The sequence below is a fragment of the Gopherus flavomarginatus genome, chromosome 6 (assembly GCF_025201925.1).
Source record: "Gopherus flavomarginatus isolate rGopFla2 chromosome 6, rGopFla2.mat.asm, whole genome shotgun sequence".
In the NCBI taxonomy this organism is placed as follows: domain Eukaryota; kingdom Metazoa; phylum Chordata; order Testudines; family Testudinidae; genus Gopherus; species Gopherus flavomarginatus.
Genome location: NC_066622.1, coordinates 42,478,204 through 42,499,509, shown reverse-complemented (window position 1 = coordinate 42,499,509; position 21,306 = coordinate 42,478,204). Strand labels below are relative to the sequence as shown.

At 41.3% G+C, this 21,306-nt stretch overlaps 1 protein-coding gene across 5 annotated transcripts in view; it reads right to left on the bottom strand.

Moving 5' to 3' along the window:
- The window catches only part of PFKFB4 (6-phosphofructo-2-kinase/fructose-2,6-biphosphatase 4), a 105,990-nt gene that overhangs the window by 48,595 nt on the left and 36,089 nt on the right, over nucleotides 1–21,306 (bottom strand). Inside the window, exon 1 of one of the 5 annotated variants that reach the window (XM_050957829.1) lies at nucleotides 10,989–11,151. The exons of the other annotated variants lie outside the window; for them this stretch is intronic. Within the exon in view, the coding sequence (XP_050813786.1) occupies nucleotides 10,989–11,091 (103 nt within the window). The 5' untranslated portion in view covers nucleotides 11,092–11,151. Of the gene's footprint in view, nucleotides 1–10,988; nucleotides 11,152–21,306 lie in introns of those variants that run through there. 5 annotated transcript variants of the gene reach the window in all.

The following is a 21,306-nucleotide window of genomic DNA, read 5'->3' as shown; positions in this document are numbered from 1 at the left end:
CCCAGCTTGCCACACAGCAAGTGCTCATGTAAATATGCCCCTAGTCTTCATGTTGCAGACCTATGAACTGTTCAGAACCATCCAGCACTATTACCTCTTTTAAGATAATGTAATTCATTGACAAACATATGAATTGTCATTCTAATTAGATCAATGGCCCACATAGCTCAGGGTTCCATCACAGACTGGTGCTAGATTCCGTAGAAGAAGCTGTAAAACCCACATCAATTATGCAACATGTCCATGACGGACATTTCTTCTGAATGCCACAGATCTAGTGGCCAAGTTATATGCAGAAATACATGGGCTGATAGCCTTTACACATTTTATTCCATAACTGTGAAGAGCAGTAGCATAAATATGACTAATGTTTTTCCTTAACTATGCTTAAGACTGAAAATAACTCCCATAAGTACAATTTCATGAGGCTCCCTTTATTAGGAACCTATGCTCCTGCTGTTTAACATATGCACCAAATCTGATGTTCTAATCACTATAGGCACAATTCTTTGGATATGTCACCCTACTATTAGAAAGCCAAGGGAATAATTTGCTGATCCCAATTACAACGGTAGCCCTGATTCCCACTCTCACTAAATATTTCAGTTATAAATGCCAAGTTGGTTGGCGGGGTGCCTTCCATCTATAAAGAGACTGGTACCAATAAGTGATAGCTACTACATATGTAAGGGAAGAGGAACAAAACTAAATTCAGCCCTAGCCTTTAAGGCACTATAATCTCCAGGACTGTGTATTTACTTAACTCCACAGTCCTGCAACTAATACTGTAACTAACGTTAGAGGAAATACTCTATTACGCTTGAAATATTTCAGCAGTAAGGTAGCTTGAAGACATGTGTGTCCTCAGCAAGGACCAACCACCTGGGAAGTTTAAACTTCTGAAGTTCAGACATTTGAATTCAGCAGGAACAAATGAAGATTTTTTTTACTTTTTGTCCCTGCAACAATCGCCTAACCAAAAAACCGAGTACACTAATTCTTCTAATTAGTTTCCAGGGGGAAAAAAGTCACATTTGGCTGAGACCAGGTATTAAATGTCAGAAAAAATAGGAGAACTTTTTGGAACGTTTCAAATATACAGAAAAAGGAGACAACAGAAGTTTTCACATAATCTTAACTATAGATTTCTCTCCTGACAAAGTACAACACATGTACAGAAACGTTACTGCATGTGTTCATTTAGTTCATAGCATGGGAAGTGACTATGTCCCAAGGGCTAAGGTGATGCAGCTTAAGAAATTCCACCATGCCAATGTCAACTGCTGAAAAATAAAAACCCTTTTTTTAAAAATAACTGAAATTTCCCTATTTTCACATCCCCCTGTGAACAATGCCACTTAGTATTGGAAGCTGAGCTTTGTTCTCGTCTCCGTTTCCCGACAACTAGTTGAGACCCCACCCCCCTTGGGCTTTAATGTCTTTCAATTTAATTAAGAGACAAGAAATAAAAAATTGATCTAATTAGTCTGGATGGCCTGTGCTCTTTAATTATTAGTGCACCCAATGAAAAGGAGGGAGGAAAGAGGGATAGGAAAAGGATAACCATTATAAAACCTCAAACTATAAAATTATGTTTACAACACAAAATGTTTAAAGAGGAAAATTGTATTACTACCACTAAAACATAGTGCAAGCATTATTTTAATACTATGGCAGTGATTAGCAGAATTGCCACCAATGCATTCAGGGTATACAGGGTCTACAATAATTCTCGCTTCCCAAAAGAAAAATACTACAAGAGTATTCTTAATAGAAACTGACATTTCAAGAACACTATTATACCTTACTATATTCACTACCATGCAAAATGGCAAAAGGAATCTGGACTGCTACAATCCAGTACTTCATGACCATATTGCATACTTTACTCAGCCGTTTTAGAAATATATGTAATGCATGCAAGAAAATAAGATGTTTTTTAACCAAATAGTCACAAGCTTATAAAACTAAACACATCAAGGAAAGTATTGTGTATTCACCCTGTCAAATCAATTTCCTATTACCAAGCAACAGACAGAAATTGTCATATGGCCACAAGTTATAACAATTGGGAAAAACATAAATATAGTTTGTTATCCTGATGAAAATGTGACTATGTGAAATAGCATTGTTCATACCAACCTGGCACTCCATACCAAATGTTTCATTTTAGATTCCATATGAATTTTGGAAAAAGAAAGGAAATAGGTTCCCACAATAAAGTAAAGTTAGGATTGTCCAGTAGCCTTTTAAAAGCAATAATGAGCATAAAGGAGTTAAAATTATTAACTTCTGAAGACTGAGGAAAACCAAGTGATGTTTTTATTTCCTCGTACTTGCACTATTTCACAATAGATGTGCACATGCTGTGTCAATGTTTTGAAATCAGACCAGAATATTTAACAAGTGATCTTGTGAAACTTATGTCTTAACTTATTGTTAAGTTTACATACTGCCTAAAAATTATGTTTCACTTATGTGAGTGAAAATGTCCCTCCCCTTCCACATACTTAAAACTGATGAATAAATTTCTCATTTCTATTTGGCACTTAAATCAACTTTTATGGTCAATAGAAGTATTAGGGTATCACCCAAAGCACATTGAAGACAAGAACCTTTCCATTAATTTCAATGGGCTTTGTATCAAAGCCCTTAGTCTCTGAAATTGAAGTACTATTTAGCTCTTAGAAAGAGCCACACCATCCTCTCTGACTAGAATAGACAACAGAGGGTTGAAAATACCTCCCTCCCAAATAAGACGATTCTACATATTGTGTCCCATCTTACGTCCTGTCAAATTTAACTATTTTTGTTTCAGTGTTTTGCAAACACATGTTGATCTTGAAGACAAAGAAGAGGGCAGCGGTAACCGTGGCCTGATTCTCCTCCAACAACAGATAGCAGCTACATCTCTAAGAAAGTGCTTAGAAAAGCAATTCAAAACTAGGAGTGCCCTATGGGTTGGAAGATGAGCCAGTGATGCAGTAAATTTTATAAAACTTTACATACACAAGTTGAAGCAGCATCCATTTATGTTAATTCTGCCCAGCATTTCTAATGTATTACTTTGTCTTTGAAGCCATCCAGTTTCATTACCAGGACACTGAATGATAGGGTTACACTATGCTGCACCTTCTTCTACTTTGCTCCCTTTCCCGTACCTATAGCAGCTTTCCCACCCTCAATTCTTTGCAGTCAGCACAGATACACACTTATGATGCATATCCTGACAGCTTCACTCAGTCCCATCTGTCTCTGATTGTCACCTTCTCTCCTCCCACCTTTCTCCTGTCTCCAAAATTCTTGTGTGTACTGTCTACTCCTGCTGCCAAGGCAGATTTCCCCTCCTACCTAGCTTCTGCCCTTTTCATTTCAACAGAAGTATCTTGACCAAGGAGATTAACAAACTAGCGAGGGGATGGAGCACTGCTCTGCCCTTGCTCTAGATCCATATGCAGTCTTTACACGGATTATTGTGGTTATCCTCCTTCATGCCTCTGGTTCTCCCCTTGCTTTACTGATTTATGCTCCTTATCTGTGGAAATCTCTAAGAGTTCATTTGTATGTTCTCTCCCTTTCATATCAAGTTCAATTACCACCTTCATGTGGGTGATTCCTAATCTACCTTTGCTTTCCAACTGGTCTTACATTTAATTCTTTGTCAGATATCTATCCCTTGGACATCCCAAATGCACTATATGCGATATGGAGCGTCCTTGCTCACAATTCCTCTCCACAGCCTCTCTTCTGCCAGCATTGACTAATCCAGTACCCTGCTGAAACCAGCCTTGTAATCTTGGCATGATTTTCAACATATCCATTCACATTCCTGTTCTTCTCAAACCCTGTTTCTTTTCCCTGTATGACATCTTCCCTATCCCAAATACTCAGGCCTTGGCTACATTGGTGCTTTACTGCATTGAAACTTTCTCACTCAGGGGTGTAAAAAACACCCCCCTGAGCGCAGCAAGTTACAATGCTGTAAAGCGCCAGTGTAAACAGTGCCCCAGCGCTGTAAGCTAATCCCCTCTGGGAGCTCTCTCCCAGCACTGGCGCCGCGACCACACTCGCACTTCAAAGTTTTGGAGTTTTGAGTGTAGCCAAGCCCTAAACTGCTCATCTAAAGTCACTAGATTTACAGTTTATTACAATAATCTGTAACTCACTAACCATCCCTTTTTGTTTTATGACTACAGGAATGTTAATGGGCCACTTCACCTTGAATTGTCCCTTAGAATATGTGCTAAACTATCTGTTCAATCTTGTATTTAGCTGTGACACTCTCCATACCTTTCCTAGACCTGAAAAAGAACTCTGTGTAGCTCTAAAGCTTATCTCTCTCTCACCAACAGAAATTGGTCCAATAAAGGAGATTACCACACCAATCTTACCTCATTTTGGTCATCTAACATTTTATATTGCAACCTTCCCTTCTCTGAGCTACCTACCTTTCACTACTTTCTCTTCCCTCCTCTCACCTATCCAAAATACTGTTGTTGTTGTCATCGTCATCTTCTATAGCTGCCTGCCAACCATCGTCCCTTCTCCCCATTTAAGCCCCTTCATCGTGTTATACAGATAACTGTATATAAAGGCCCTACAAGTTCTTAAAGTAAGCTCTCCAGGGCAGTGACCATGTCTGTCTTTATATTTTTGAAAAAGTGACCTACTTTTACAGTGCTATATGAATCTCAAATTAAAAAAAAAAAAAAAAAAAGTTACTCAACTTGTCAAATTCTATCTTTAAGACTAACTGATGTACACAGTTCCAGGAAAAAACAGTTCCAGGAAAAACTATTTTTAATTGCAGGAAACGTGGCCTTTATTTTTCACCTTTATTCTATAACCTTCCCTCTATCCCCCAAAAAAGTATTTAGCTTTAGTATATTTCACTGTTCTCAATTAAATCTCAGGTTTAGATTTGATTCCTAGATGCACAGAACTTAAAGCAATCCAACAGCTGAATCTGAAAGTAGCTTTGATCTAGGCCAATTATACACATACCCAGTTGCACCCAAATAACAAGTTATAGAATGCTTTCAGGACAGACTACTGTAAAATTTAAGTGGAGATGTAAATAAAATTGACACTTAGCTGACTTTTATTCCCTTACTTCAGCTAAAGTGTCATTTTGAACAATTTATTTTCACTTTACCTTAGCCAAATCTATATACTTTTTAAAAGCCCTATATTTTCACACCAAGCTGTCTCAGATGGTACTTTGTTGTGCTTTTTACTAGTCCAAAATTATACAGATTTTTATTCATGTTGGATTATCATGGTCAAGGCAGAATCTAAAAATATTAGTGTTTCACATGTTCTAACTGTCTACTGAGATACCTAATTATGGTTTCTTCCAACTCGGATAAGATTACTAAAGGTAACCGCATCCAGGGGATCCACTACCTATTATCCTGTCTCAATCTTAAAGAAAGTCCAATTAGCCACAGGTATGCCATCGGAAGAGCCGAGTTACTTTAGAAATATATCAGGAAACAAACAATGACAAGATAAATAGAAAATAATACAGGTAATTTAAAAGGACATTATCAAGACAAAAGAACTAAATCCTTATCTCTTAACTGCCATTTTAGATCAATTCAGTTGAACATACTTTAAAAAAAAAAGTTTCCTTTCACCATTTATCTTGCTTTCTCTTCTTGCATTCTAAATAGCTTAGCCAATACCACCTCACTGTTTGTAACCTTGATGTTAATCACTAGGTTTTGACATCCTTTCTCTTAATCATTTACTAACAAAGCCATATGCCAACCATGCTTGTGTACAAACAGCCTCACTATTTACCCCCTATGCATAATGAGCGTATTCTATAAAAATCTGGGGGAGGGATCCCATCCACACGCACAGCAGTACATATACTATGTGAGCACAAAAATTTGGGAGGAAAGAGGACTGGGCAGTTACACGGACCTAGTTTTAGGCCTTGGCTACACTGGCACTTTACAGCGCTGCAACTTTCGCGCTCAGGGGTGTGAAAAAACACCCCCCTGAGCGCTGCAATATACAGCGCTGTAAAGCCTCAGTGTAATCAGTGCCGCAGCGCTGGGAGCGTGGCTCCTGACGCTGCAAGCTACACCCATAGAGGATGTGGTTTACGTGCAGCGCTGGGAGATAACTCTCCCAGCGCTGGCGCTCCGACCACAGTCACACTTCAAAGCGCTGCCACGCTTTGCCACGGCAGCGCTTTGAAATTTCAAGTGTAGCCATACCCATAGTGTCCTGCCTACACAGTAAAACCTGATTTAAAGCCTGTTTTACAGGAAACAATCCCTGTTTCTGTCAAAGATGGTGGGACACGTGTAACACTCAGCATTGTGGTTCCGAACAGAGTATTAACAACGCTGCAGGTAGACATAGATTACATTTACAGCCAGCTAAATCACTTACTAGTTTCAACTAAAACCTACTTCACTGCAGCAGTCCACGCAAGAGATACACTTCTTGAATACTACAGTGCTAACAAGCAATGGTCACATAAACACCATCCTATAGCAGAAACCTATTGACCACTATACTTACCTATATGCCTCTGGCTTTCATCCAGACCACATCACACAATCCACTGTCTACAGCCAAGCTCTAATCCCTCCAGACAGAGACAAACACCTACAAGATCTCTATCAAGCATTCTTAAAACTACAATACCCACCTGCTGAAGTGAAGAAGCAGATTGACAGAATCAGAAGAATACCCAGAAGTTGCCTACTCCAGGACAGGCCCAACAAAGAAAGTAACAGAATGCCACTAGCTGTCACCTTCAGCCCCCAACTAAAACCTCTCCTGCGTATCATCAAGGGTCTACAACTTATCCTGAAGGACGGTCCCTCACTCTCACAGACCCTGGGAGACAGGCCAAACCTCACCTACAGACAGCCCCACAACCTGAAGCAAATACTCCCAGCAACCACACACCACACAACAAAAACATTAACCCAGGAACCTATCCTTGCAACTAAGCCCATTGCCAACTCTGTCCACATATCAAGGGACACCATCACAGGACCTAATCACATCAGCCACACTATAAGAGGCTAGTTCACCTACACATTTACCAATGTGATATATGCCATCATGTGCCAGCAATGCCTCTCTGCCATGTATATTGGCCAAACCGGACAGTCTCTATGCAAAAGAATAAATGAACACGAAACAGACATCAAGAATTATAACATTCAAAAACCAGTCAGAGAACACTTCAGCCTCCCTGGTCACTCAATTACAGACCTAAAAGTCGCAATTCTCCAAAAAAAAACTTCAAAAACAGACTCCAAAGAGAAACTGCAAAATTGGAATTAATTTGCAAACTGGACACCATCAAATTAGGTTTGAATAAAGACCGGGAGTGGATGGGTCATTACACAAAATAAAAAAATATTTCCCCGTGCTAATTTTTCCCCTACTGTTACTCACACCTTCTTATCAACTGTTGGAAATGGGCCACTCTGATTATCACTACAAAAGTTTTTTTTATTCCTGCTGATAATAGCCCACATTAATTGATTAGTCTCATTAGAGTTGGTATGACAACACCCATCTTTTCCATGTTCTCTGTTAATATATATCTTCCTACTGTATTTTCCACTGCATTTTCCACAGCATGCATCCGATGAAGTGGGTTTTAGCCATTGAAAGCTTATGCTCAAATAAATTTGTTAGTCTCTAAGGTGTCACAAGTACTCTTTGTTCTTTTTGCTGATACAGACTAACACGGCTACCACTGTGAAACTTGTTACTAGTTTCAGACTCAGTTAAAAAACTGTAATGTAGACAGGTGTTAAAACAAACTAGTTAGTTTCATTTCTGGTTCTGTGCCCCAGCACAGCATTAGCTTGGAGCTTACAACAATTAAAGGAGTAAAAGTTTTCATTGCAAACATACCTTTTTTAATTAATATAAACATGTATATGCACAATTAGGATTTATATTTATTTTTGAAACCAAAACCTTAACTTACATCAGTTAAAAACAGAATACTGTAACAAACATATAAAAGGTGAAAAAGGTTGGCCAATCTGGAAAGATGTGCATGAGCAGAAGAAAATATTTTAAGAATTTATTTTTGTGTTATCTAATGCTCTGTTGAAAAGGCTTCTCTATTTAAATAGACCTTGCCTGTGAAAGAGTTATAGAACTTTACCAAGAAACAGGACAGTCTAATAACGACAGTCAAAAGTCTATGCTGGTTACTTGTTATTTATAACCATCAGAAGCCACTTACCTTTTTTGAGAAGATTCATGCAGATAATCAGTTAACTGATTTCTAATACACATTTCCATTGTGTACATGAAATTTTAGTTTCTTCAGGTCTTCTTTTTAAGAAGCATTTTAACTATCTAAAAGCTGCCACTGTAACAAATTATCATCTGTTGAAAACAGATACAAGTTTGACTGAAGTAACTGTGTAAGTCATCCAAAGTGTTTCTTGCAGTAGCAATTGATATTTAAGTAGTTTTCCATATTCTATTGCTCTTACACAATTTGTTTTAATTGAATGATTTATTTCATATGCAAAAATTAGTTTCATAGTCTATCTGACAAATCAATCTTTAGGAGCATTTTTTAATGGATGGACCAAAGTGATACTTTAGATCATGTAAACATGATTGTGGATATTTGCCTTAAAAGTCAACAATAACTGCAGTCCATCCACTACTGAATTCAGTACTATTGAAAACACTTGGCCGAATAAGGCTGTCATGACTTAAGCATGGTAGGGTTTTAATTCAACTGAGACAAAAGTTCTGTGATGAAATCTCTTACAAAATTGACTACAACGTTACAAAACCTGAAACCATAAGTCCTAATGCCCAATAACTTGGTTGGCTAGACCTCAAAAAAAAAATCTATTAAGTGATGTAACAGATGGCTTAGTTAAACATTTCATTTTAAAAAATTAACTAATTTAGAATCATCTAAAAGCACCTGAAACATGTAGTTAAACTCCTTGGGCCAAACGGAGCTTTGGCCCAATGAGGTGTAACTCCATTAACTTCATAGAATCAGATCTGCTTATACCAGGTCTGAGCTCAGCCCACTGTTTTAAGACATCTTGCAGTTAAAACAAACAAATGAACAAAACCACATCAGGTGAAAATGTAGACACTTGTTATTTAACAGATCTGTTTTTGATGCAAATAAATCCTCCACGCAGCCTTAGCTACAGCCTTGTAAAAAGAGATAAATCCTGTGCCGAGCTAGAAATGATTTATGATATGGCAATACAATGAGTAAGTTAAACAGAAAGGAACTAAAAGGGAAACCAAAAGGATTTACTGCAGTCCAGCAGAAAGGGGAAAGGGTTTCACATGAGAGGAAGGTCCTTTTACCATTCATGTTCCTGTCTCAGGGCTATTGAGATCCACTAGTCGCTATAAGAATATTAATTTTCTTAACACCTTAACTCTACTTGGTTAATATGCAGTAAAAGAAACCAACACCACTAAAATGACTTTCCAGTCAGCATTCATTTACAGTATTTTTGGAAGAGAGACCTCACAGGGGGTTTTGTATGTTTTAAAAACAAACTGTTTAGATCTGGCCTATATTATTAAAACTGCCACACTGTAACATGGTAGTACCATGTATGGTTCAGTCTTGCAAGTGTAGATGGAACCAAACCAACTTTTAACTGAGTTACCAAGTCATGCTGCAGAAGACACATGAAGTTCAAATTTACAGAAAGGTTCTGGAATCCAGTTTGGTCCCATCTACACAAGATCAATAGTTGACAAGGACTATCATGTTGTAACCAAGTCCCACAACAAACTAGTTTTTCTAGTATAGATGGGACCTTAGTGCGAGCTGGAGAATTCCAAAGCCAACCAAATGTTCTTAAAATGTAAAAGGCATGAGACATCTCTGTCATTCAGATTTATTTAGTGATTCTATAAGCACTAGCATAGCAAAAAGTGCGAAGTACAAGAGGTTCCAAGCAACTCAGAGAGGGCTTTACTCAAAGGTCAAGTTGCATTTCCCTTCAGACTCTAGATTTCTACCTCAAGCCCCACAACTTCACCTCAAGGAAATATCCATATCACAAAACAGAGAGAACTTCCAGATGAATCACCTTATGCTTCCTAAAAGAAGAAAAATTACAGGAATCAGAAATTTTTCTCCATTTCTCAATGTGCCAAGTGTAGCTTACAACAAGAAACTTGAAGATCATGCCACGCTGTCCCTCACCATCAAAATTATACCCCCCCCCCACACACACACACACTTCTGGCAATGTCTCCCAATCCATACATTTTAACTCCTGCTCTGCCTCCACTGCCAAATCACTTGCCCAAAACAACTCCTGTGTTGTCCCCCTTCCCCAAGCACCTAACCCACGCTAGCCCTGTGGCCCATATATTCACAATTCTTGCACTCCTCCTCCAATCTTTTCTTCAGGGCAGGTCTTGTTCTGCCCCTCAATTCCATCACCTCACCTCTAAGCATCTTCCCCATCCAATTTCTTCATCAAGTTCTTTGCATCTCCCATGACCCACCAATCCCATCTCCATCTATTACCACCTCACCTGCATTGCCCCAACTCCAGATTTGCCGGAGACACTGTTGTCCCTTCCCCCCGATTTCTCCCCTAAACATGACCTCCTCCACTGTCTCCTATGTCGAGTCCCATCTTGCACAGTCCCCTTCTATTTTGCCTCCCAAAAAACATGCACTTCTCCCCCAAGGTCTCTCAGTCCCTGCTACCGTAAATCCTGTCCTGCTACCTATTATCTTTTACACACTGTTACCCAGCCAGCTTTTACAACACTCACATCCCCAAGGTAAGCTGTTCCCTCTCCTGCCTTTCTGCTGCATACAACCCGCACTACACCTCCCCCAGACTCTATCCTGCTTGCCCAATCCCCTATCCATCTGCTGAACCCTCAACCCCTGTGTCTCAGCTCCCCCGATCCCTTTGTTTCTCCTGTTCCTGGTTATAACGCAGCTCGCCCACTCCCCGCCGAGTGCTCACCCCCGCGCTGGGCGCTGTGCTTGGCCGGGAGCCCATTGTTGTAGGGCTCCCAGATCTTCTGCAGCGGGTTCTGCGTGAGCTCCCGGGCCGGCGACGCCGCCATCCTCGCATGGGGCCCGGATCCGCCGGCAGTAGTAGCGGCGGCTGCCGGGGAAAAGCCGGGTGCTCTGAGCGGCAACGGGCGGGGTGTAGCTGCAGCTCCGCCTCCTCAGCTCACAGAGGCCCGGAACAAGGAGCCGAGCAGGGATTGAGCAAATGCGCCTCTAGTGCCGGACTCGAACAGCGCAGGTGAGGCGTGGGGGCACCGTACAAGACCCCGCCTCGGAGCCTTGCACCAGGGAGGGGCGGCTAGCTCCGGAGCACCCACAAGCCGGGGCTACCCACCGACGCACACGGTGGGGGGGCTGGAAGCGCCCTACTGCCCATTCAGTTCGCATGCCTCTGGGACAGATGGGAGGCCGAGAGAAACCAGAGTTCTTTGTTGCGGCACTTACAAGGTTCCAAGTGAGCAAACCCTCTCAAAAAATGGTCTCAATCATATAGCACCGCCCCCCCCTTTTTTTAAATGTATCATTGGGTCAAATAAATAAATAAAACCTACTGCTCAACCTACAGAAACGTCAGTATCTTTTGCAATCCTTTTGCTGTTTACTACTTCCGATGGCTGTGCTAAAATCACTTACCTTGGTTAACCATGCAAATAAATAAATATTTTAAAAAACAGAGACTGTACAGGAATCTCTAATTTTACTTCAGGTGTACAGGCTGACAATATGTCTACACTAGGTGTCGACCAAACTACATCTATGTAGTCAACTCAGTGCAGTTTTCTATAATATGAGGAAGCCTTGAGAAATTGTTGGAGCTTAATCTTACACTGCCTAAACTGTTGGCTGAATTTGACCAGACATCCCCTATTATGCTATATAACGGGTCAGCAACCTTTGACGCATAGTCGCCAGGGTAAGCACCCTGGCAGGCTGGGCTGGTCTGTTTACCTGCCGCATCCGCAGGTTCAGCCAATCGTGGCTCCCACTGGCCGCAGTTTGCCGCTCCAGGCCAATGGGGGCAGTGGGAAACAGCGCGGGCTGAAGGATGTGCTGGCCACCGCTTTCCACCGCCCCCATTGGCCTGGGACGGCGAACTGCGGCCAGTGGGAGCTGCTGATCTGTGGACGCAGCAGGTAAACAAACTGGCCCGGCTCACCAGAATGCTTACCCTGGAGGGCCGCATGCCAAAGGTTGCTGACCCCTGCTATATAAATTTGACCAGAGTGTCTCTATAGTGCTATATATATATTTCTGCAGTTTGCAGGGGAAACTCTCCGCAAAGATTTCCAAGGTAGGTACTCCACACTTTCTGAATAATCAAGCTTCTTAAAATGTGTCTCAAACTGGACATCCAGAAATGGAGGCACTGAAAACCTCCACTCCCTTTTAAAAAAAGTAGGCAACAATTTTTTATATCTCGGGTAAGGGAGGAAGGAGCAAGTTATTCCAGGGCTAGTCAAGAGCTAATTCTGCACCACAGTTGTTTACATTGATTATGCTGGTGAGGATACACGTCTGTTAGCCTTTCCTGCTTCCGCCTGTTCTGGAAAATGAGCCAGGTTTGAACCTCTATTCCAAACATGCCTCTTCTGCCATGAGCTACCCCTATACTGTAAATGACCTTTACTGCTGGCATAAAGAGGGACAAGGTTTATTTGATTCCTGATGCACAAGGAGATGGCAACCACACTTCGCTCTTTTCTGGAGCACAGTTTGGCCTGCCTATATCAACTGCTAAACATTGTTTGGCCATAGTTATATCAGATATGGCTCCTCCTTAAAAAGAGTCCAACTGCTTATTTTCGAGGACTCCACAGCTTCTTTTTGAAGCTCACAAACAAGGATTCAACATAACCCCTTTAGCAACTGGGATTTATTCTAAGATTAAATGGCCAATTAAAAAAATATTTGCATACAACTTTCTGCTTGCTTCTGAGGGGGTAATATATTTCAATTACACTACATATAAAATTTGATTCTAGGCAGGAGGCTTCTGTTACAGTTTAATGCTCCTTATTACTCCATTATCACAGCCTCATGCTGTCCTGAGGCTGACCCGGGCTGAAGAGGCAATAAATATAATACATTTTAATGTAGCATCTTTCATCCAAACCTCCCTCTCCCTCACACACACTACCCAAAGGAAAATAAGGCTTGAACACTAAAGCATAGTGGCTGCTGTTGCTTGATATGGTTTCCATTATATACAGCATTTACAGTTTGATTCAATGGCTCTCAGCACCCCCACTGTACAAATTGTTCCAGCAGCCTTGCACTAAAGGGATAAAGATACGAACACAAAATTACTTTCTGTACTCTAAATAATAATATGGTAATTTGTAGTTACACAGCAGACAGTACTCAATTAAAAAATAAGATTGCATTGTACTGCAGCCATTAACAATACACAAAATGTTATACACAAACACAGAGGTGTTCTCATTTTCTGCAGATGGACTTGTAAGTGCAATCAAACTGTTAGACTATTTATCAAGCTCTGTACCTCAGAATATTCTTTAAAACCATATTAAAAATACTGCATATCTGCAGTATACAATACTAAAACAGTAATGAAGTTATTTCTTATTCATATTTCTTCAAATATGTGAATGTCATCTTCTGCACTAAAGGCTAAAATCATACCAAGATGTTAGTCTTTAAAAGGGACATTACACATTTAAGTTTTAATACACATTGTTTTCATAAAACTTTACATTTTGGGTAAAATGTAAGGTCACACAATTGGGCACAAAAATCAAGCGAATACAGTTGTGTCCAAACAAACATCTATCAAGGTTCTTATACTGGTGCTAATGACCCTAGTACCCAAGCATCTTCAGCATTTGAAACTTAAATATTTCAAACAGTTTAGGACATGACAGTAAATAAGACACATTCAAAATTCTTTCACTTATAATAATCTACATTCAATAAAATGCATTAAATATTCATTAAATCATTTTAACCTTTTCTATTTTCAATAAGTGTTCAAATGTTATGAGACTGACTTAAAAATTATGAGATTTAAAAATAAAAATAAATGGTGGGCTCTTTTCATTTGCTTTATGGGTTTTGAGCCTTTAGGGATTGTGTTTTCAAGCTTTTCTTCATAACCACAATGGCTGGAAACTTACTTTTTTAAATGAAAGCTGAGATTCACACATAACCACAAAACCGGGGTTGTACGAAAAACACTATATATCACAAGACCCATGATACAACTGCAAGAGTTGGCAACACTGAATATTTCTTTTCTCTCTCCTCAGCACTTCCATTTGCTTGGTTTCTCTCTCCCCTTCCATCTCATTTCCCCTCCTCTCCTTTAGTGTTTAGTGTTTCCCTGCAGGTCCATAGCATTCAGTATCATTCCCTCCCTGAAATTTTCTTTAACGTTTGTCCTTGATCTTGTCTATCCAGGAGACTTGATAGCAACGGGAGAATGAGTTAAAATATGTCACAAGAGTCAATAAACTTAAAGCTGAGCAAGTGAGAGAGAAACAAATTTTTATACTGCTCAAAACTCTTAATTTATTTGTTAATATCCATTTAATTCCAGTGAGTAATCAACATTTTGGAAAAAAATATTCATCTTTGTGAAAGATTCCGCACCTCACCCCTTCAACCGATGTGCAAAATCTCACAATACACATCCTCCAAAACTGACAAATAGTCCTCCAGTAAAGCCAAGCATGTCCAGATTTGACATTCCTGATATCTCCAAGACTAAAATAAGCAGAAATAATATTTTTACTTACAAATAAAAAACACACCTGTTTTTCAGGTCTTCTTAACACTTAAAAGTATGAAATAGCAAAAAGTAAATTTCTCCCCCAGTCCTTTGCAATTCATCTCTGAAAACTGACTATGGAAAAGTAACACCTTCCCCTCAACAGATTTGCTCCACAAATGCATCCAGAGACACAGCTTGTTTTAGTGACAAAAGGGCTAGATTTACAAAGGTATATTTAGGTGACTAAAAGGTGCATGTAGGTGAGTGCACTTTTGAAAACCCCAGCAGGCACCTATCAGAATCTTTAGCCACCTACATTTGTAAATGGAGCAACTTTAGACTGCTTTTGGCATTCACAGAGCAGGTGCATAGGGTAGACCATCGTGTTTGGGCTCATGAAACAAGCGCTGAATGGTAGGATCGTATCATTATGCAAGTGTGGGATGATGAGCAGTGGCTACAGAACTTTCGGATGCAGAAAGCCACCTTTGTGGATCTGTGTGCGGAGCTCGCCCCAGATCTGTGGCACAAGGCACCAGAATGAGAGCTGCCCCCCTCAGTGGAGAAGCATGTAGCAATTGCTGTGTGGAAGCTGGCAACTCCAGACTGCTACCGGTTGGTCATGAATGAATTTGGAGTGGGGAAATCGACCATTGGGGCTGCATTAATACAAGTTTGCAGGGCAATAAATTACATCCTGCTATGAAAGACTGCAACACTCGGAAATGTGCGTGAAATAGTGGACAGCTTTGCAGAAATGGGTTTCCCTAACAGTGGAAGGGTGATAGATGGCACACACATTCCAATTTTGGCACCAGACCACCTTGCAATGTACATCAACAGGAAGGGGTATTTCTCCATGGTGTTGCAGGCACTTGTGGACCACTGTGGGCATTTCACTGACGTCAACGTTGGGTGCTGGGAAGGTGCACAATGCATGCATCTTCAGGAACACTGGCCTGTACAGAAAACTGCAAACAGGGACTTTCCTTCCTAACCAGAAGATTACAGTGGGGGGTGTTGAAATCCCAATAGTGCTCCTGGGGGACCCTGCGTACCCCTTACAGCCATGGCTCATGAAACCTTACACGGGACACCTGGACAGCAGTAATGAGTGGTTCAACAATAGGCTCAGTAGGTGCCGGATGACAGTTGAAAGTGCCTTTTGCTTCAATGTTACATTACATGTCATTTTCCTAGGGGGCAATGGTGACATTTGGGGCCTTATATATTCCCGTACTAAAGTGATTAAAATGCCTGTACATGTATTGACAGTGCCTGCAATCTCACCTTGTAGAAAAAAAATAAAGATGATTTACCATTATAAAAGTTTGCTTTTATTGCACATGAAACAGCACACACAAACATAGAGATGCTTGGTGGTAAAGGATGAACCAGGAAATGGAAATTTTAAAAATTCCCAGGGTTTCTAAGGGGGAGAGGCGGATGGTTGTTTACCTGTCTGCAGGACAATGGAGTTCAAACTGCTAACCAGAGCAGTCAGAATGGGCATTCTGGGACACCTCCTGGAGGCCAATTATAGTGATGAAAAGAAACGTGGTGTCTACACTTGCTCTTTGTCGACAGAAAAGTAGAGGAAAAAGACGTAAATCTCTTGTGAGGCAGGATGTATTTTGTCACCAAAACCAGGCATTTTCCCCGACAAAAGTCACCTTGCAGTGTGTACGCAATCACTGTTTGGATCAACAAACGGCAGTTTTGGAGACAGGGCCAAAGGATAAGCAGGCATCCAAAAACGTGCTTTATGCTTCACATCTAAATAGGATTTTAAAATAAAGGCTTTGAAACAACTGGAAGTGATAAATTAATATTTCCTTGAGGCACACAAATTCAAGTGTTCCAGCACAATACAACAAATGATTAACACACCTCAAAAAAACTGAAGATGGAACACCTTTCTCCAGCAGCATAGGAAACATCACTACATACCCCATATCCTGTGGGGCATGGGAGGAACCCTACTGAAGTCAATAGGTCTCTGGTTCAGGCGCAGGGGTCCTCTATATGGTACCAGAACATGGCCCAAGTTGAGTGCATTGAAAAGGCAAAACTATTTTAAACAACCAGCACACCCTGTTTTTAGCTCAGCCTATTTTCATGGAGAATCTGAGCTAGAAAGAATAAAGAAGCTGGGAAAGAGAATGAGAGCAGGGGGAAAGGGATGAGACACCATAATCAATAGTGTGAAGGGCAACAAAATCTGTATCAATTTACTTTAAAATAAAAAAAAATGTCACAACAATACCTCGCTCTTATATAGTGCTTTTCACCAGTAGATCTCAAGTTATTTCAGTACCTCTTCTTCCCTCCTTCTTCATGAACAAACTGTTCTGTAAGGTAGTGGTCTATGCATTCAAAACATTTTCAGTAATTAGTAAAGTAACTCAAGGAATATTCTTAAACTGTAGTTTTCTTATTTACCCTGCCCAGCATTTAGAAGGCATGCTTGCCACCATTCAAATGGTTTTTAAACCCAAAACCTCACACTTAAAATTTGGGACAGCCCTATAAAATAAAAGGTAATCTTGTTTTTCTGAGAAAAAATTACAAGGCAGATTTTATTCTCAAGTGCTCCATATTCATGTGACATATGATTTGTCCTGCTCTGTTGATCACATAGGACAGTAATCACCGAAGACAAGGAAGTGGAGTTACTGCAGCACTATGCTAGAATATTTCAGTGCCTCTGATTTTTGCAGCTGAGGCCTAGGACAGGCTTTCGTGGGTAAGCTAGCACTTAAAAAAAAAATCACAATAAAAGATGCATCTTAGATATCTAGATAGATATACAAAGTGTAGGGGGTGCCAACTGTTTTCTGACATTTGCAGGGGGGAAATGACCATAAGGTGTAACATGTCCCAACTCTTTCTAGGGGTATCTTTCTTAGAGGTACCTGTACCTAGGGCTTGTTGTGGGTATCTCTCTCCTCCTAAAGGTCTTATAAAGAAAGGGTTTAAGCTACACAGTACCCCAAATTCACATGCATCAGGGATGAAAGCATACCCTGCTCCAGGTTCTAAATATCACAGCAACTGAAGCATTCCATTCTGATGCTACTATAACCTTACAGTGCCCAATCCTATTCTGAAAAGATCTACCTTTTTCCCCCTCAATAGAGCAGGAGAAAGCTCTCTTTACAACCTAGAAGATGCGGAGAGGAAACATGGAAAGAAAGAAATATCAGCACAAAACTTATTTTTCTTTTTGTTTCATTTTTGAAGATCAAGATTTGTCTGAAATTGCACAGTTGTCTCCTACATTTTAAAGAATGTGGTTTATGAAGTTAGCCATGCTTTCAAGATGGCAAACATTCCAAGAAGCAGGGGCGGCTCCAGGCACCAGCACGCTAAGCACGTGCCTGGGGCGGCAGGCCACGGGGGGCACTCTGCCAGTCGCCACGAGGGTGGCAGGCAGGTTGCCTTCTGCGGCTTGCCTGCAGACAATCCGCTGGTCCTGTGGCTTCGATGGACCTCCCACAGGCGTGCCGCTGAATCCGCAGGACCGGGGATCTCCCGCAGGCAAGCGGCCGAAGGCAGCCTGTCTGCGGTGCTTGGGGCAGCAAAATACCTAGAGCCACCCCTGCCAAGAAGTGGTGCATTTTAAATATGCAACACTCATAGAAATATACATTCTCAAAGCAAGGTACAAACTCATACTAATCTATCACTACAATACCTCTGGGAGGCAAGTATAGTACACAAGCTGAACCACTTATTCTCACTATAGGCCAGCCAGCATTAATTTTATGCAATAGGTTTAAGAGTTGAACATCGTTTCCACATTCTCATTGTTTTGTTTTTCCAAGCTAGTTAAAAAGATTTATTTTTTTTAAAAACATGTCATAGCAGAAGCTCCCTTTAGGTTCAGAATTCTGATTTCAGCCACACCAATGATTAACAATTAAATTTGAGCTATATCACAGTACATCAGTGTGCACTAAGGAACTTTCAGTGCACAGCAGCAGGGTCCACATGGTCAGTTAGTGTGCAGCAGGCTATCGCACTGTAGATGTAGACCCCAACTTCAAGCACATTAAGTGCTTGCGTAAACATGCCCTTATGATTTTTCTTCCCTTTATTAAGAAAAGCATGAACAAGTCAATCTGAAGCTTCCCTGATGCAGGGTTTTTATCTGCTATACACCTGACAGTAAAGTATATGACAAAAGATAACAGATCAGTGCCCCTCTTTACATTCCCTTCTCAGTGAGAGCATCTATCTATTCTTAGATAGTGTCACTTGATATTTTATATTTTGCAGAAGCAACAAAGATTAGAAAAATATGAAAGATACATAGGGTGACCATACATCCCGTTTTGTCTGGGACAGTCCCTTTTTAAAGCCCTTTTTTAAGCACACACCACTTAAGAAGCAGTCCTGTGATATATAAATGGTTCTGCTACATGACAATGCATAACAAAAGCTCTGTTCTACTGTGGCATAGTAAATGCATCAATATGCATCCAAAGAGACTACGAGCATTAAATAGTCTATTTGCCACAAAAATACGTCAAACACTATGCAGAAACCAGAGCAGAAAAGATTCCAACATCATACTGAGGAAAAATGTTTTGTGTGAAGCTGTAAAAATATAGAAGCGTGACAGAAAAGAAAACAGAGGCTCAACCTAAAACATACATACTAAAGAACCTAATGCTTCACAGGGAAATCAGAGCCCCCTGTGACATAGTAGAACAAGATCATTCTAAGAGATCAATAAAGTTCAGCAGGATGTTGAGGGGCACTGTGTTTCTGAAGGTGCACTCTTTTTGAATTAAGTCTAGATATCCAGAAGCATGTAACCTCTGAAGATCCCATTACCTCAAAGACCAACAGTATTAGCCCCAGAATTGCAGCGAAATTCAAAACACAAGACATGACATTGAAACAACTTAAAATTTCCCCTGCACTTTTGCTTGGATCAGGTAATCGCCACCTCCTATCCTGCATGGCAGGTTAGTATTGCTGTGTGCAGTGTATTATTCTCTGTTTCTCCCAAGAGCTGACTACTTTTCAGTAATGAATGGAATTCAGTGAAGCTAGAAAAAATCTATGATTGCAGAACTTAATTTTATGACCATCAGTGAAGCACGTCTGAAAATCAAAATTCCATAATATAAACTTATTATGTCTGGGTATCAAGAAGGAATTACTTTTCATGAGCACCAATGCACTTGTTAGATACATTATTGGGAGCAGAAGGAAATAAATAGGAAGAAAGAGGTTATTTTTGTCATGTACACCTAGGCTGCATGACGACTATGAGTAGGTTAGTCTTCTCTACCAGATATGACTGGCTACAGAGCTTCCTTCCCAGAGACACACACCAGATGTGTTCATTATAAGATCCTTTCATTACTCCTGGGGGAATTTCTGCACCACCACACATGCACAGAATTTGTTCTCCACAGATTTCTTTGTTTCCCTGCAGAAAAATGACTTTCTGACAGGGAAGCAAAGGAATTGACAAAAGCAGTCATGCAACTCTCTCCAGCAGTATGTTTTGGGTGCCCAGGGTAGCCAACAGAGAGGTAAATCACTGTGGGGTGAGGGGAGACTGGTGAAGGCCCAGGGGGTGGCTCCTACCCTGTACCAGGCTAGGCTGCTAGTCCAGGCTGGGCTGGGGAGGACTTCCCACCCCCAGATTTCTCCCCCAGCTGTAGGAAGCTCTGCAAAGTCCTCAACCCCAGGCTTCCTGCACCCATTGCTCTTCAGCTGTACAGGAACTTCTCCCCCATCCGTCCAACCCCCAGGCATCCAGACCCCCTCATACCCAGACCATCCTGCTGAGTCCCACCCATCCCCGAACCCAGACCCTCCCCAATGAGCCCCTGCACCACCCCAATGAGCCACCCACACCCGGATTCCCCCCCCGCCCCAAGTCCTAACCAGCTGCACCTGGATCCCATTCCCACTGAGTCCCCCACACCCAGCCTGTCCCTGTTGAGCTCTATCCCCCCCACACTCAGACTCCACCTGCTGAGCCCCAACCACTTTCATCTGGACCTCCCCTGCAGAGTTCCATTACCATTGCACTAGAACCCCCCAACAAGCACCTGTGCATCCGGAGCCCCTCAGCACCCGGATTCCCCCATTGAGCCACCTGCACCCAGATTGTCCCACACAGAACCCTCTCAACCTGCACCTGGTTTCCCCCCACACACTAAGCCCCTCCACACTTGGATCCTGCCTTGTTGAGCCTGCCTGCCCACACCTGATGCACTTAGCATAGAGGGGCAGGGCTCTGTGGTGTTTCTGGGGCAGGCCCAGTCCTTGAGTTGTGTCAGCCTCACCACTGAATCCATATCCCAGGATAGGGGAGCTGCACAGTGATCTCCCACCTCTGTACAGCCAGTGGCCTGTGCTCCCCAGTGCCATGCTGGAGCCTCCATAGTTTTTGGACAAATAACATTTGCAGAATTTTAAAATATTGTACACAGAATTTTTAAATTTTTGGTGCAAAATGCCCTCAGGAGTAATTTAATGCACTGCCAGGAATGGTTGTTGTGATCTTTAC